This window comes from Pezoporus occidentalis, unplaced genomic scaffold (genome assembly GCF_034315485.1).
Source record: "Pezoporus occidentalis ecotype Australia unplaced genomic scaffold, CSIRO_AGI_Poc_V1 ctg24, whole genome shotgun sequence".
NCBI lineage: Eukaryota > Metazoa > Chordata > Aves > Psittaciformes > Psittacidae > Pezoporus > Pezoporus occidentalis.
In genome coordinates this window covers 8,994,580-9,011,178 of record NW_026914285.1, presented here as the reverse complement: position 1 = coordinate 9,011,178, position 16,599 = coordinate 8,994,580, and the positions used below count along the sequence as shown (strand labels likewise).

At 38.1% G+C, this 16,599-nt stretch overlaps 1 protein-coding gene across 3 annotated transcripts in view; it reads right to left on the bottom strand.

The window, feature by feature from the left end:
• Nucleotides 1-16,599, bottom strand: part of DOP1B (DOP1 leucine zipper like protein B) — a 52,269-nt gene that overhangs the window by 27,183 nt on the left and 8,487 nt on the right. For 2 of the 3 annotated variants that reach the window (XM_062622287.1, XM_062622288.1), the window contains exons 3-12: nt 10,456-10,637; nt 10,201-10,371; nt 7,150-7,339; nt 6,546-6,644; nt 5,684-5,807; nt 4,873-4,973; nt 4,304-4,418; nt 1,803-1,923; nt 1,179-1,298; nt 481-586 (exon numbers count right to left, since the gene is read on the bottom strand). In XM_062622287.1, the coding sequence (XP_062478271.1) occupies nt 481-586; nt 1,179-1,298; nt 1,803-1,923; nt 4,304-4,418; nt 4,873-4,973; nt 5,684-5,807; nt 6,546-6,644; nt 7,150-7,339; nt 10,201-10,371; nt 10,456-10,637 (1,329 nt within the window). Of the gene's footprint in view, nt 1-480; nt 587-1,178; nt 1,299-1,802; nt 1,924-4,303; nt 4,419-4,872; nt 4,974-5,683; nt 5,808-6,545; nt 6,645-7,149; nt 7,340-10,200; nt 10,372-10,455; nt 10,638-16,599 lie in introns of those variants that run through there. The other variant, XM_062622289.1, reaches the window with a different exon arrangement.

Here is a 16,599-nt window from a genome sequence, read left to right as displayed (position 1 = left end):
TCTATATTCATATTTCTGTCTATATTCAATATTGTCATATTCAGCTGTCTAACAACACAGGTCAGTGATTGATAAAGTCAGTTCATGAATTGTTAACCTGTACAAACCTACTTAAGCACTATTCCGCCTTTCTTCATTCTACATGATGAACCCCAAATCACACTCCAAAAATCTTATTATAGCTAGCCAGCTACTAAGAGACCCAAAAGCCCCAGGAAATTATTTCTCAAGATGCAAAAGGTACACTTTTTCTTTCCCTTGACAGAATCACCATATTTTAAAATGCAAATAGTTTTTATTTTGCTAGGCAAATAGCATGGGTAGCCATACATAAGTCAGCACATAAAACTATACTTTGCAGGGCATAGCATGCATATGTACACATATGTCAATTTGCCCATTTTCATCTTAGGTAATCACAATATGAATTATTTGATTTTAAGTTTCTTAAGACTTCAAAGCAGCTTAATGTTGCCTTACCAAAGGAATCACATCAAGAAGAAACACCAACAGCGTGCAGAGCTCTGAAATTGTGGGAGGAGTGCTAATATTTTCAAGAAGATATCTTGTCTGTGTGGATTTGTTTCTGGATGGAGAGAAACATTATTATGTAAGCTTTTTTCTTCTCAAAATTCGTATTATAATAAAAAGCTTCATTAAAACCAGCACAAAACACTGAACGGCCAGGCTTTTTGAAGCAAAGTAAAATGGAACTTCTAATATAGCAAGATAAAAAATTCTGTCAAAACCACTTTATTGTAGCTTGCATGTGGGATACTACAGTACTTCTAATTTTCAGATTGAATCTCTATGCAATCTTACTGAAGTATAATCTTCTCCATTGTATTTAGAAACCAATAGAATGATAGATATCGCTGTTTTTCTTCAAAACCCACTTGTTCTTCCAAGAAAGACCTCTCAGCCTCCCTTTCCAAAACTTTTTCTCCTCTGTCATTTTAAAAATAATTTCTTTTGTTCTCAGGTTGCTACTTTACATCTAATCATTTACCTGTTTACATTTTTAATTACTTTAGGATTCAACTTGCATACCTGTCTAATTCTAACATGTGTTTTGTCCCTTCCAGAATTTAAATGTTTCAGTAAACACTATTATCTTACACAAATAGCTCTTAAGTGGCATTTCTAAGAGGAACACTACTGTTTGACAACATAAACACCTGAAACATTCTTCAAAACATTTGGTTATGTAATCCCAAAGAAAATCTGTGCTTAAGGATGTGATCAGCAAATTGACTGTCTTGACGATTTCTGAAGCATTTTTGTTCTCTTTTATTGCACTGTATGAAAGGAAAAAGAAAAAAAAACAAACCAAAAACAAATGTTAGTGAAGATTCCAAGAGCATGCACATTACAGTACTAGCTGATGCGTTCTGAAAACTTCCCCCCCTTTCTCTACAGGCTAAATGATATTGATTGGTTTAGATCAAGGACTAAGTCATTCTGGAACAGCTAGAGTTTAAGCATCTTTCTCCCAGATGAAAGAAGTCAAGTCTTCAACTTTGAAAATCAAAAGGCTAAGAGTTCTGCCACCAGACTGATTTTTGGCCAATATTAAGTGGGTTTAATCAATGCAAATCATGTGCAGTGTACTTTATTTTCTTCTCTGCTAATGAAGAGAAATCACTTGTGTGTGGGGAAAAAAGGAAGTAATAGAAAATCTGATTTTCCATACAGAAGGTCACTTTAACAACCTGACCTTCCTTAAATTGGTCAGATTTTAGTAATTCAGTTTAATATAACTGATAGAGTTTCAGTTCATAATTGAAAAGTTGTAGCTATACCTTGTAAGTATGTTGCCACTTTGATTGTAGCTAAGTTCAAGATCAGAACCAAGTGCATCCTTGCAGTAGGAATAAAAGGCTCTAATAACTTCAAGGAAGAGATCCCCAACAACCTGTGGCCCTACAAATGAAGGAAAAAAGAATCTGGTAGTTGCACCAAAGTGATTGCTAGGCAGCTCAGTTGCAAACTTGTATAGGCTTAAATTAGGGGTAGGTAGATGAAAAAACAAAACTTTCACCCAAGCAGGAGAAAAATGCTTTTTAAAACGACAGATTTTCCAGTTACAATAAAATTAAATATGTGGTTAAATATATATATATATATGCATGCATTAATTCTACTTAAATGTCACCTGTTGTTCATTTTAGGAAATTTAATTAAGTGATGCTTGGAAGGCCATAGTACTGGTTCTACATTAGACTTAAGTCACTTCAGTAAGACACCTACACTGCAATCATTTATAAGCGGCCACAACCATAACCATGAATCTGCAGTTCATGTGCCAAAAATACTCTCCATGTCTGTAACCATAAGAAAAACAATCAGATTAACCAATATATGTTTAACATAGCAGCCTTGATTAAATTTCCAGGGACAGAAGATGGAAAAATAAGCAAAACGAGACAGTTTAAATGCTGAAATATATCAAAAATGCATATTTATACACAGTTTTAAGAGTAAGGTACAAAAGTTAGGTGTGTGGGGACAACTGCATCTAATTTTCAAGGGTCACTTTTATTATTTTATCTGAAATTGTCTATAAAGGAGGTGAACCAATAATAAGTACAATACCCTAAACATGGAAGCGTTTAAAGTAGCATAAAAGGATTCCAATGAGTACTTCTAAAAAGGAAAAGTGAGGTGAAAGGTTCCTGTTACGTTTTAGTTTGCTACCTTTAAGAAGCTGTGCTGCTGAATCCGTTTCAAAAGGAAGTGAAAGTCATATTGACTTAAGGCTTAATAAGTTATATTTTGTGTGCTGATTGCCTCAGAAAGTTTAAACTATGCAATGCAGCTCAGCTAAATAACCCTGATTTGTAGTTCCGATTAACACTGGTTGTCAGCCAAATAAAACACACAACAGTTATAATATTTGTCATCTACTTTCTAAATTAAACTAATCCATAAATTTCTAATGCAACAACCCTAGTGTCTTCTTCAGCATTTTTGTCAGGAAATAAAAGTGCTCTATATAAGAAACTTCAACTACAATAAATTTTGGGTTTGGGGTTTGTTTTTTGTTTGTTTGTTTGTTTGTTTGTTTTTTAAACAGCTAAAAAACAGCTAAAACCAGTGGAAGGAAACATTAGCACCACTGTCTTACAAACAGACTAACAATTGCTTCTACTAAGGTAGCATTCATTTGTTAGATAAGAAATAAAGAATCCTTATTTTTCCTGGCAGTGCTTTGATAATTCTTTAACAGGAAATGTGCTTAAAAGTACTTGCCTGACCCATGAAAGAGGATAAGCCTACCACATACAAGATCCTAGAAAACAAACTGCCACCCAAGGGTTTAGTCTCAGTACATGAGTTTTGTTCTAAATCTATGCTTAGAACATAATTTCAAAGACTTGTCCGCACATACACAGCTCTTACAGAATACTGTTAAATCCTAAAACTCTGTCAAGTCATTTTGGCTTAGTTTTCACACAGAGAAAGGAGAACTTGACCTTTAAAACAAGGGCCAGCAGAGCCTCACCCTTCTGGCACTGACAACTTCATGTACACAACAGGACAGACATATGACAGGGAAGAGGAGAAAATTCTTCATAGCTCAGTCATAAGGTCTAAAACTATAGCTCCCACAGCAGCATCAGGCTGGCACTAGCAAGCAGTGCCACTGAAAGAGGTATCCCTACCTCCTCACACACATAACAGGTTATTTCCAGTTGGAATACCTGCAGGTAAGTGGTACTGTCCACTCTGGCAGCAGTACCATCACACACTAGTTGCTGTGGGACTACACTGTCTGGAAAAGCAACGCAGTCATGAGAGTCTGATGCATGCATCTAGGGAGGCCTGCAAGCACAATCAAGCACTGGAAACACCCAGGCAAAAGCAGCAGTTTTCTGCAAAGGAGCCTCTTTATAAGACAGAACAAAAAGAGGTCTAACAGTGTTTTTAGAAAATAAGCTCCAAGGAATGAATTGAGTAGAATATTGAGACTAGGGCAGAAGTAGTTCTTTTTAACAGGTCCCCCAAATTGCAATTCTGGGCACAGAACAGTGTTATCCTCCCTAGGATAAATCCATCCTACAATGGAGTGCTCTGCAGAAGAGCCAGAGGTAACCTGGAGGGGATGCTTGCTCCAAAGCACCATTCTGAATGAGGTCCAAGGCAAGGAACACAGCTCCCTGCACACTAATACACAATGCATGCATATTCAGAATTAGGAAGAACTGTGCAGGGTGTGTCTTAAATCCTGCTGTCAAAGGCAACTGACAGCCAAGTTCTAACAGGCATTAGCAGTCATAAGAGAAGTGACAAGCCACATTACCTATTTCAGGTTTGTCAAGGAGACTAACTAGGATGCGGAAGGGTTTCAAATAAGCTTGATGCTGTTCCTCTGTATCAGGCTCTGGGAATTTCTGCTGTAAAATTTCAATCAAACTCTAGTAAAAAGAAAACATCAAATTGTTATGGGGAGAAGAGAGACTGCTATTTTACTAATACCTGAAGTGTTTCTAAATTTGATTTTGTTTTCTACCGACTACAATTGAATTTCAATTTTCCATTAAGGGTAGACAAATCAATGACATCTTTTCATCATCTGTACTCAAGAGCTGTTGTTATTCAGAGAAGCATTTTTAAATAATTCAGGCAGTTCATCAAAGATGCTACATTTTGGTTTTGTTAGATTCCATTTGTATTATAAGCGCATCCAATATTTGGATAAATACAGCAGAGCAGGCATCCAGGTAGATGAAAATACAACCACCAAAATGGCACTATCTATAGGGACAGAAAGTGAAGGACAAACCAAGGAGCACAGTGAACAATTCTAGATTCAGTTTGCACTAACATTTGAGAGGATCACAAATACATCTGTATGCAGCAAACACCAACCTCAACTAAAAGATCTTTAGAGTATTTTCCAAAGAAATAAATAGCATGGTCTTCTGAAGTTGTTGAGTCTGGAGCAAAAGTACCACCTTTAATATCAGAGCCTACAAGATAAACAGAGGCATCAAGAGTACACAGAAACACTACAGTACAGAGCACTACACAGATGCCATTTATACAAATACTGAAATTATACCGCATATTTAACCTCTGTTGTTTCAATACTTTGCTTGAAACAAACTCACATACTTCCCAAAGACAACCCACATATCACAGCTTGAGGTATCCTGATGTGCTATACTGGACATAAATGAAAACCAAGGCCTGATCCACACATGGGGTTAGCAAGGAATGCCTTCATACAGCTACTTGGCTGCAGCTCTTGCCCTGATCACTTTTAGCATCTTCATGCTAAAAAGAGGCAGATGAGGAGAAGCCTTAGCTCTCTTATAGCCTCTCCTTTACAATTAAGCCCATGGGGGAATTAATAGACTATTACTTCCAGAAAAGCAAGGTTAAAATAGCACCCACTCTTCTTAGTCCAATGAATCACTTCTGAATAAATTGACTAGAGACTAGAAATAATCAGATACCCTGTGATTCAGGACAGCGAAACGAATTAATCTGTGAAGAGTAGACTTATTTGCCAAATAAATGCTTAATTTTACTAATCAGATACTTAATAAATGGCAACTAAACAACACTTTATCATCATTCATTAACTGCTGAAAAGGTGTATTGCAATTTTAAGCACTGACTTTTTTTTTCTCTTAGGTATTCAGAATATTTGATATCACTGTATATTGTACAGTACCTAGCAACCATGCATATAATCTTCTATTGAGTGACATGTCTCTTCTCAACAATGTTTGTGCAGCAGCTGACAGAATATAGACTAAATCAGTCCTGTGCAGCAGAATAGTGCTTTCATTGCAGTCCTAGGATGAAAAACAAAGGCATTTCAGCTGCTTATGAACACTGAAACAAGTCAAAGAGGTAATGAGTTGGTTTGGGTGTTTTGTTTTTTTTTTAACAGGTGATATTAATGCTTTGGGAAAAAAACAACAACAACAAAAAAAGCAACAAAGTGTCAACAACAAAATATTCTGTAGAGAAAAAATCTCAAGGAAGGGCATCTGATTCAATTGTGATAATATTCATATTTAAGGTATAGAGCTACAAGTTAAGCTAAAAGTACTAAAGACTTCATTATGTTATAACTGCATGCCTAAAATTACTTGCTACTTTCAAAACACTGGCTATACTACCAGGTAAATTAGAAAATGATGGAGAACAACTCTAGTTTCAAGCAATATTTTCTCTCTAGTCTTTAACAGAAGTATCTTCGCTTAGCACAGACAGTTCTAAATGCTGAAATCCTAGTTGAAAAGAAGCTCGATATTTTTTGCACATGCCTTTTCTCAGGCCTGAATACTTCAAGAACATTCCAAGTATCATGCAATAATCACTGTGAAAGCATGAGTCTGAGAAGCAGCAGAGTCTCCTCTACTATTAAAACTGATGCAGGAACAAGAAACTGCAATATCTGTTTGATGACTTTGAAGGTACAAAATTCAGACTTTTGGCAATGACAGAGGTAGAAGCTGGATTGGTTTCACAGCAGACACTTTCTTACACAAAGTGTGCATGCGACTATACTAAAACAGTCCTCTTACCAAAGCTGTAGAAAATGGAAAGAAGAAGAGAATCACTTCTAGAGTGTTTCTTTGCACAAGGACATTTGAATCCAATACTGATACACACAAAGACTTTATCTGTTAAAGAAAGCACAACAGAGTTTACTTCATGATAGCACCTGAAGTGCAATCACTGCTAATAATCATAAGAAAGAAAGAAAGAAAACTTGCCTACATGTGAGCACTGTTTTTTGTAAGAAGCCATTTAACTCCTACCCACAAAGTGGGTTAAAAAGAAGAACAGGTAGAGAATAAATGTCAGGTTTATCTTCTGAATTGAAACACAGTCTTTTAAGGTTGTATGCAGTACCGATTACCAAAAACTACAGAAGCTTCAGAAGACTTACATTCTACAGGCTAACCAGAATCTGTATGGGAGAGTCCCTCCTATGTTTCAGGAAAGATGCTCCCATGAAGTAACAATATTAAGCAATTCTGAAGTATGGACCTTTCAGCCTCTCTTTCTCTCCCTCCAAAACGTTAAGAGCAGGTTATTCAAATTTAATACAGAGAAGGCATAATTTGCTAGTATGCTTGTATTGTGGTAGATAAAACTGTTCTATGAGGAGCTCAATGAACTTACTGTGAGCCTATAATCGGTGCCAAGCATGTACTTCTGCTGTTTTCCAGACAGCTCTCTGTTGATGTGACTGACAACAAAAAGAGAAGCAGGCAGCCTGATGGATGGGCCAACCAGGACACTGCCCCAGAGCGCTCCATAGAACACTTCCTGGCCCATCAATAAGGAGAGCTTCAAAAGCAGAGCATCTGTTCTGTACGGAAATATAGTTTGCATGGGAAAACAGATTTTTGTTAGACCAGTTTGGTATCATAAAAAGGCAATTATACACAGAATTAATATTGACATCATTTATTTGTTTTTCTCATCTTGTATTATCAGTATTTCCCATTTCACATGAAGATGTCTGCATCTAATTATACAAAACCAGTAAAAAATCTTTTGTCACTGTGCACACTTATTGAGACAAAGCTTTTGTGGATACTTTAGAAACTTTGCCAGTAATTACCTGCAAGCATTTAGCTCTGACCAAATTACTGTAGAGGTGTGCGATAATGAACTCGAAATAATTTAAGATGGTGCAAGATTCTGGAAGCCAATTTAATCAATCTGGGATCTGGAAGATACCCTACAAATTTGTGCTTAAAAATGAATGGGCTTAATCTGTAAGTAACTGTATGAAGAAAAACATGAGATAAAATAACACAGCCAGCTACTGCACACATACTGAAATTAGTTTACCGGTAATAGATATGAAATATATATATATATACTTATATATAATAAATATGGAATGTATATTGAAATTAGTTTACAAGTAATCACATTGGAGGTCCTGTGACTGAAGCCACATTTTCTGCTTTTGCCACTCTGTCAGTACTCCAGTGGTTAAATCACAATATTTACTATAATGTAGGAATTAAAACCTCACATGAGGAATGTAGAAGTGAGAAAAGAGGAAGATGTCCAGCACAGAAGAGGGTACACCACCATCCCCCACACCTTGCAATGTGATGTTCTTTTCCATTTCTTTATGAAGTAGCCCTCAAGCCAATTTCCTTTTATATTTTGTGTAGGTGTGTGTGCAAACTCATGCATATGCATATGTTTAAGAAGGGAATAGTGTCCAGGCTGAAGCATGACCCGAGCTAGTACTTCCACCACTTTCAGGAACAGCACATGATGTGTTACTGTTAGTCCTCAGTGTTGAAGATTCTGAAAACTTTCAGTGGAAAGCCTCTTGTTAAGTCAAATTTAAAATTAACCTAACACATGTTCTGAGAAGATATCTTGATCTACCTTTCTTGCTCCAGAATCATTATGATAAGTAAACTAAAGACTTTCTCATGTAAATTTATATTTCACAAAATTATATATTAATTTTATCATGAATCTTTCACAGGGAAACATACAGTCAGTTCCTGTCTGTGGTGCTGTCTGTTCAAGGTGAAGAGGAAAACAGTGCCAGTAACAATAGGGGAAAAGGCATAAAAAACACAACTCAGATGTTGGAAGTTAATCTGCACTTCCCATTAACTCATGGCTTCAAATTTAGGCAGTTTCAAAATAGGTTCAGTCTCCCTAAAGAGACTTCAGATAGACAGGAGACTTAGTTCCAAGGGAACGCCTTTCTCCCTCACATCCCCAGCAACTAGTAGGGGAAAAAAGAAAACTATACACCATCACTTATAAGCCGCCTGACAAAAAGCACATACTAAAATTTATGTTTCTACAGGAGATATGCAAGAAGTATATACTTGTCCATCGATCTGGTATTCCAGAATTGGCAACTAAATGCTATTCACCAAGTTGGGATCACATGCAATCTACTTTTAGCCACTCCACCAATTAATATGAGCCTTCAATTTAATACTTGTTTGTAAAAAGAGGCATTAGATGTAGAACTAGTTCTCTTTTCCACTGTAATCTTTGCAGCCTAGCATATCTCTCTCTGTGTTTTCGGTTTTTTTTTCCCATAAAGAGGAGAGAGAACAGCCAATACATCCAGACTAGCAGTACAGAAGGAAGCACATTACCACTGCAACATTAAGTAACCTCTTTAAACAGAGAAACATTTGGATGAAACCTAAGGTGTCCAAGTTCTTAAACAATCTTACAAAACAGTTATGGTAAGTGAAGAACAGTCAGTCACACCTCTGTGCCTGGCAAAATCTTGGAGCAGTTTCTCCTGGAAGGCATGCTAAGGCACATGATAAACAACAAGGCTTGGTGACAGCCAGCATGGCTTCACTAAGGGGAAATCCTGCCTGACCAATTTGGTGGCCTTCTATGATGGGGCTACGGAACTGATGGACAAGGGTAGAGCAGTTGATGTCATCTACCTGGACTTGTGCAAAGCGTCCGACACTGTGCCACACGACATCCTTGTCTCTAAATTGGAGAGACATCAATTTGCTAGGTGGACCACAGGTTCATAGGCATGGTTTAGCGTGAGGTGTCCCTGCCCATGGCATGGGGGTTGGAACTTGATGATCTTAAGGTCCTTTCCAACCCTAACTATTCTATGATTCTATGATGCTAAGTAAAACCACTATACAAATGAGTGTAGAGTTGCTCTTGTCAGCACACTTCCTGATCCTGACTTTATCATACTAAATGCCACTGTCATTACTGCCAGGGCACCCAAAAGTGAAATAGACACTTTTTTCCACAACAGATTTTCTAAGAGTTTCCTCTTGCTTGTGTTTTCAGAGCCTGAGGGTAAATATCTGATACAGAAATACAGGAAAAAATTCAGCTGCTCTCTTGTGTTACAATATTTAAATAGAATTTATCGATAAGGCAGTGGTTCGGGAATTCAGGTTAATTATTTAGGAGTTCAGAGGAGTTTTAAGAAATAAGTTTTTTTTTGTTTCTCTCAGCACTTCTATTTTTAACCCTCCCTTTCCTCTTCTCCTCCTGAGATAAAAACAGAAGGGGAAAAGATTTTTCTGCTTTAGCACTATCTACTGCATCTTTCAGGGACTCATCATTTCTCCACCTTTAGAAGCTCTTTTATCAAGCCTTATATCTAGAGAGCTAAGAGAATTTTCTTGAGAATTCCTTAAAAAAGCAAAATACTGGCTATTATTTTTCATTAGCATTAGTTCTCACCTATCGTAAATTTCTGATCCTTCTTCCAGTCCAGGCAGCAGCCCAATTACAAAGGCTTGAAGACCAGGCAGGAGGGACTTTTGGAGGGGAAGGAAATATTTCTCATACAAACCAAGGAGAACAGGCCTCACTGACATTGCTGCATTTGCCAGCAGAGGGAACAAACCAGAGCTTTATTAAAAACAAACAAACAAAAGAAATATTAGTTAATTAAAATAGACTGTGAAATGCATATGCTTTTAAAGAAAAGCTTACCTGTACAAGAATAAATCCTTGGCAAGCCATTTTGTCCCAATAATTTTAAAGATTATTTCATAGGTTTCTAATGCCTTTAAATGCACTCCACTGGGTAGTGCTGGATGCAAACACTGAGATAATCTTTTACTGATGATCAGCCGTCTTGGCAATAGAGAGTACTTCAGGTTACTCTGAAGAGCCTGTGGAAGAAAGAAGATGAGAATAAGTAGTTATAATGTAACAGAAAATGCATATGATGACTCTGTGTCAAAGGCTTCCTACTAGCACATTGAAAAGAGCTAAATACATTCAAGAGTTTTCTCTCATAAATGCACTTTGTTACACTGAAACAGGAGAATCCTGCAATTGAGTTTTCATTTGGAATCAGTCATAAACAATCTAGAAAAGTCTGATCTTACTTTGCTTATAGGCTGGAAAAGGAAGTTAAAGGACAGGGCAGGGTACCCTCATAGTACCTCCAGGGGAACCAGGGAAGTGACAAGAAATGCATTTCAGCTTTTAAGGACAGAGAATAAAGCAACAAAGAACTATCTTTTCTCATAAATTTTAATTTCACTTGTACCTGAAATACAAACAAGAAACCTTCTGACCAAAGCTGGCATGATTAAATGGGACAATAGCATCTTAGAGTTATTTGTAGTTCTGCGTGGCTACATTTAGTAAGCTTTATTAGCTATACCCACTGTACTGAGAAATATAAGTAAAAGATCTTCACAACAGGAAACAGTTAACTAAGTAGTGCAGACAGGCCAGGTCTCTGGAAAAAAACAAACTAGCACTTCTTTGGAAAGGTTACTCTTTTCCTTTAATCACGCATGTATTTCAGTGAGGTTAAGAAGTATGTCTCATCAATTCAGAGACAATTAAAAAAAGATGTTGCAAGCAAATGGCACTTTAGCCTTTGATTGCTTCCTGCTAACGCAAACATATGTTTCACTGTGGATTGACATTTGTGATATTTTCAGGATTAGGTAGATTCTTGACTCTCCTAAAGGTTAAGTCACTGTCTTCTACATAGCGGTTTTAAACTTGAGGTTCTTCTATCCTGCCTGAAAAAAGGTTTTGAAAAAGCAGCAGACAAATGAACCAGCACTTCTTTGCTCATTTCCAAGGAAAAAACAAAAGCAGTTCAGCAATGATCGTGGCATTCACTTGAATGATGAACACTCTCGTTGGCAGTAAGAGGAAGAGATAAAACCCACCATCTTTCAAAGGTGTGTGCAACTTATTGTTTAAGATTTTGCAGTTGTTGGGCATGAGAATCCAAGACTACAGCAACATTTCACACATGAAACTAAACTAGCTTATACATGTGGAGTTACCTTTAATATCTTATATTTGAGAGATTTACTCATATATTACATGAGTAATATTAATTCAATGGTAAAGATTGAAATCCTTAATACTTGTAAGAACTTCAAAGACTGCAGGAAAGCTGGACTTTGAAACATTCTGTTCATATTGGTCAGTATGTATTTGCCTACACCCTCTGTATATATGTAAGAAGGTAATTATAGGAAAGTATGCTAATGGTAAATATTTTTTCTCTCATGATTGAACAAATACCATCTTAATAAGTCTATCAGTTAAAATTTAAATATCAACTAGGTAGAAAATGAAAACATTTACTATTTATAACACCGAGAACCTGATCCATTACAGAAATAATGCCATCTCATAAAAAAAGCCATTTAACTTATATCATTTCCTAAGGATACCAAGCAAATCTGCAGCAGTCAAGAAAAACTCCTCTTCACCAAACATCAGGGATAGCCAAGCAAAACATTTAGTCAGAACAGGAAAAAATACTCCAGGCATACTAGGAGTCAAATAGTGGATATTCAGGGATAATTCAATTTTAAGTATTTCTGCTGAGTAACTCTGAAACCTTCACATGTTCAAATTCCACCAGGTGAGACTACCTTAGAACAAGACTACATTCATGTATGTGTGCCAACTATACTGCTTCACCTAAAGAATCGGAATACATCTCTGTACTGGAAGCAAGATTTGAGCAAGATTTGAAGACATTTGTTATGATCCTCACAGATAAGCTGAGGAGAGTTTCAGTCCATCACATCAGAACAATTCTGAGATGAAACTCCCTTCTCAAAGGCATGCAATCTTTTTTTTTCTGACTTCGGTTGAAGAAATACACAGTTGGACACAAACCACAATTCTTCTCAAGAGTGGGTGTCCCTAGTTAACAGTTGTCTCTGATCTTCCAGCACACGCAAGGAATCTTAAACCACACTGCAATATGTGAGATGACTGCAGTTGCACCAAGAGCCTTTCCAGCAGCAGGGTGGGCTGGCTGCTACTTTGCTGAAAGGTAAATTTTCAGATTCTTAACAGCTTCTCTGCTGGGAATGGCAAGGATCAAAGAATTTTGAAAGGGTTGCAAGACATTAATTAGTGGGCTGATCTAAAACTGTTAGTTGAAATAAGAGTGACATGATAATATACATATTTAAAATTGCTAATTAGTTTCTGTGAGCTGACAGTCAAAGCTAAGTTTAATTTTTTAAATCAAGCTTGATTTGTAAATCAAGCTGAGCTCAAACAACTGAAAAAGGGAATCACTTGCCTGTGAGATACAGGACTGCTGAAATGCCGCCATAATTTCAGCTGCTACAGGTAGTTAATGTTCTGGTAGCAAGGCTGGTATCATTGGCACTGCATGCAGACGAAGATCCCATCCCAAACCATTGCTTCCACATTCAGAATCCAGCACAAAATACCACAGATGGACAACTCTAGGTTTCCATATTTATTATTCACCCACTCTTTTAAAGATTCTTGTAAGCTTAATTTGTCTTTGATAGTCTGAAGCCCATTCATGATCTGCTTTCCCTTCATGTCTCCAACTGATTTCCACATGAGCAATTACAGTGGCAGAAGTGTTAAATGTCACTGGAACTGCTAGAAAGGTTTGGCTTAAGAAGCCTGAACTGCAAGGAAGTACTCCACACTTAATATATAATCCCAGGGTTTGATTTTCACAGAGCAATGAGAAATGAACAATCTCAGAAACCCAAGAAGTACTTGACCTACCACTGGCTTTTAAAATAAAAGCTTTAATCAGTAAGTCAAGAAAACATGAGACATGCGAAGTAATGACTTGTGTCCAGGTGCATGTTTAGTTTTCAACTTTTTACAGATTTTTTCTTTATGACTGACTAGAAAACACATTATACACACCAAAACTTTTCTAATGCATAAGCATGCTCAGGTTTTATTTGAATGTGGGCTTTAAAGGATAGAAAGAGAAGACTGTTCTTTGCAGCAGTATATACATATGCCTTAAAACAAAACAAACACAGACACACAGAGGAGTATTTGCATTTCCACATTACTGGTTTAAGTCATTCTGCACTGCTTTATAGCACCACTAAAGATGTTGTAACAATTTGCCTAGACATTAAAAAAAAAAACCCAAACCAAATCAACTAAATATTTTCATTTATATAACCAGAATTCCAGAAAATAAAGCACATACATATATATATTCATAAGATTCTATGCAACTAGGAGATACTATGATTCATGTTTTAGACAACACTGGTTGGGAGGAGAAGGGAAGAAGGAGAGCCTGTGATTCCATTTTCCTCCAATTAATTTTCCAAGTTAAAAAAAAATAAAAATCTAAACAGATTCCCTACATATAGCAGCATGAAGTTCAGATATGGTTGTGAGAAAATTGTAAACGAGGAGCTGGAGTTATATTAAAAAAGGGGGTGGGGAGGAAGATGTATAAAATATCCCTCGTTCAGCACACTGAATTTGCGCATCGGGTGTGGTGAAGTTCCATAAAGCAATTAGAAGACAAGGCTTTCGCTCTTCTCAGAGATATGAGGTTTGCCTTCAACAGATGGTAAATGGTGCTTGTGTTTGTTATTTGGCCAAAAGCTGTTATAAAGCCATGGCAGAGTTTTCATATGAAGCAACTGGTGTAATTAATGACTATGCTCATTAAATCCATGTTTCAGAAGAATCCTTCTCTTCTTTCCCCTCAAGAACAGACATATTGTGACATTAAGTATTACTACTGAAACAAACAATTGCGCAGCTGTACTGATTTTTGGTCTTTCTCCTTCTCCTCCAAACAGATAGTGTTTAGTTGAGAACTGGCTACCCAGGATTTGGAGAAGGCTGAGGTTCTGAAGGACTTCTTTGCCTCAGTCTTCAGTGGCAAAGGCTCTGACCACAACACCCAAGTCTTGGAAGGCAGACGCAAGGACTGTGAGAATGAAGACCTTGCGCCCACTGTAGGAGAGGATCTGGTTTGAGACCATCTTAAAAACCTGAACGTACAAAAGTCCATGGGACCTGATGAAATCCATCCTCAGGTCCTGAAGGAGCTGGCAAATGAATTTGCTAAGCCACTGTCCATCATATTTGAGAAATCATGGCAGTCAGGTGAAGTTCCCAACGACTGCAAAAAGGGAAATATAACCCCCATTTTCAAGAAGGGGAAAATGGATGAACCTGGGAATTACAGACGAGCCAGTCACACCTCTGTGCCTGGCAAAATCTTGGAGCAGTTTCTCCTGGAAGGCATGCTAAGGCACATGAAAATCAACAAGGTGCTTGGTGACAGCCAGCATGGCCTCACTAAGGGGAAATCCTGCCTGACCCATTTGGTGGCCTTCTATGATGGGGCTACAGAACTGATGGACAGGGGTAGAGCAGTTGATGTCATCTACCTGGACTTGTGCAAAGCATTTGACACTTATCAACATCCTTGTCTCTAAATTGGAGAGACATCAATTTGATGGGTGGACCACTCGGTGGATAAAGAACTGGCTGGATGGCCGCACACAAAGAGTTGTGGTTGATGGACCCAGTGTCCGGCTGGAGACCAGTAACGAGTGGTGTCCCTCAGAGACTGGTGCTGGGACTGGTCTTGTTTAACATCTTTGTTGGTGACATGGACAGTGGGATTGAGTGCGCCCTCAGCAAGTTTGCCGATGACACCAAGCTGTGTGGTTCAGTTGATATGCTGGAGGGAAGGAATGCCATCCAGAGGGACCTTGACATGCTTGTGAGGTGGGCTGATGCCAATCCCATGAAGTTTAACCATGCCAAGTGCAAGGTCCTACACCTGGGTGGGAGCAATCCCAGGCACAGCTACAGGTTGGGCAGAGAAGAGATTCAGAGCAGCCCTGCGGAGAAGGACTTGGGGGTGTTGGTCGATGAGAAAATGAACATGAGCCAGCTTCAGTGTGCGTTCACAACCCAGAAAGCCAACCATACCCTGGGCTGCATCAAAAAGGAGCGTGAGCAGCAGGTCCAAGGATTTGATCCTGCCCCTCTGTTCTCATGAGACCTCACCTGAGTATCGTGTGCAGTTCTGGTGTCCTCAATATAAAAAGGACATGGAACTGCTAGAACAGGTCCAGAGGAGGGCCATGAGGATGATGATGATCAGGAGACTGGAGCACCTCCTGTATGAAAATAGGCTGAGAAAGTTGGGGCTGTTCAGCCTGGAGAAGAGAAGGCTGCGTGGAGACCTCGTAGCAGCCTTCCAGTATCTGAAGGGGGCCTATAGGGATGCTGGGGAGGGACTCTTCATTAGGGACTGTAGTGACAGGACAAGGGCTAATGGGTTAAAATTTAAACAGGGGAAGTTTAGATTGGATATATGGAGGAAATTCTTTCCTGTTAGGGTGGTGAGGCACTGGAATGGGTTGCTCAGGGAGGCTGTGAATGCTCCATCCCTGGCAGTGTTCAGGGCCGGCCTGGACAAAGCCTTGGGTGGCATGGTTTAGCGTGAGGTGTCCCTGCCCATGGCATGGGGGGTGGAACTTTATGATCTTAAGGTCCTTTCCAACCCTAACAATTCTATGATTCTATATTTACCTTGAAGTTTCTGAATCAAGAAAAGCCTGCAGAAACTAGAAGTAACACACTTATTTTCTATTGCAAGTCAAATTAAAAAAAACAAACAAAAAAACAACTTCAAAACTGCAGGCTAAATGCTAAAAATTAATACTGTAAGAACTTATAATCCATGCATTTACACACTTGTGTTATGATCAAAGATAAAAAGCAGTTTGGAAGTGCTCTTTTAGAGCAAATATTGCTATCATTACTGAGCATGTTAACCATGCTGTAAGCATAAACTAAATCCCTCTAGAA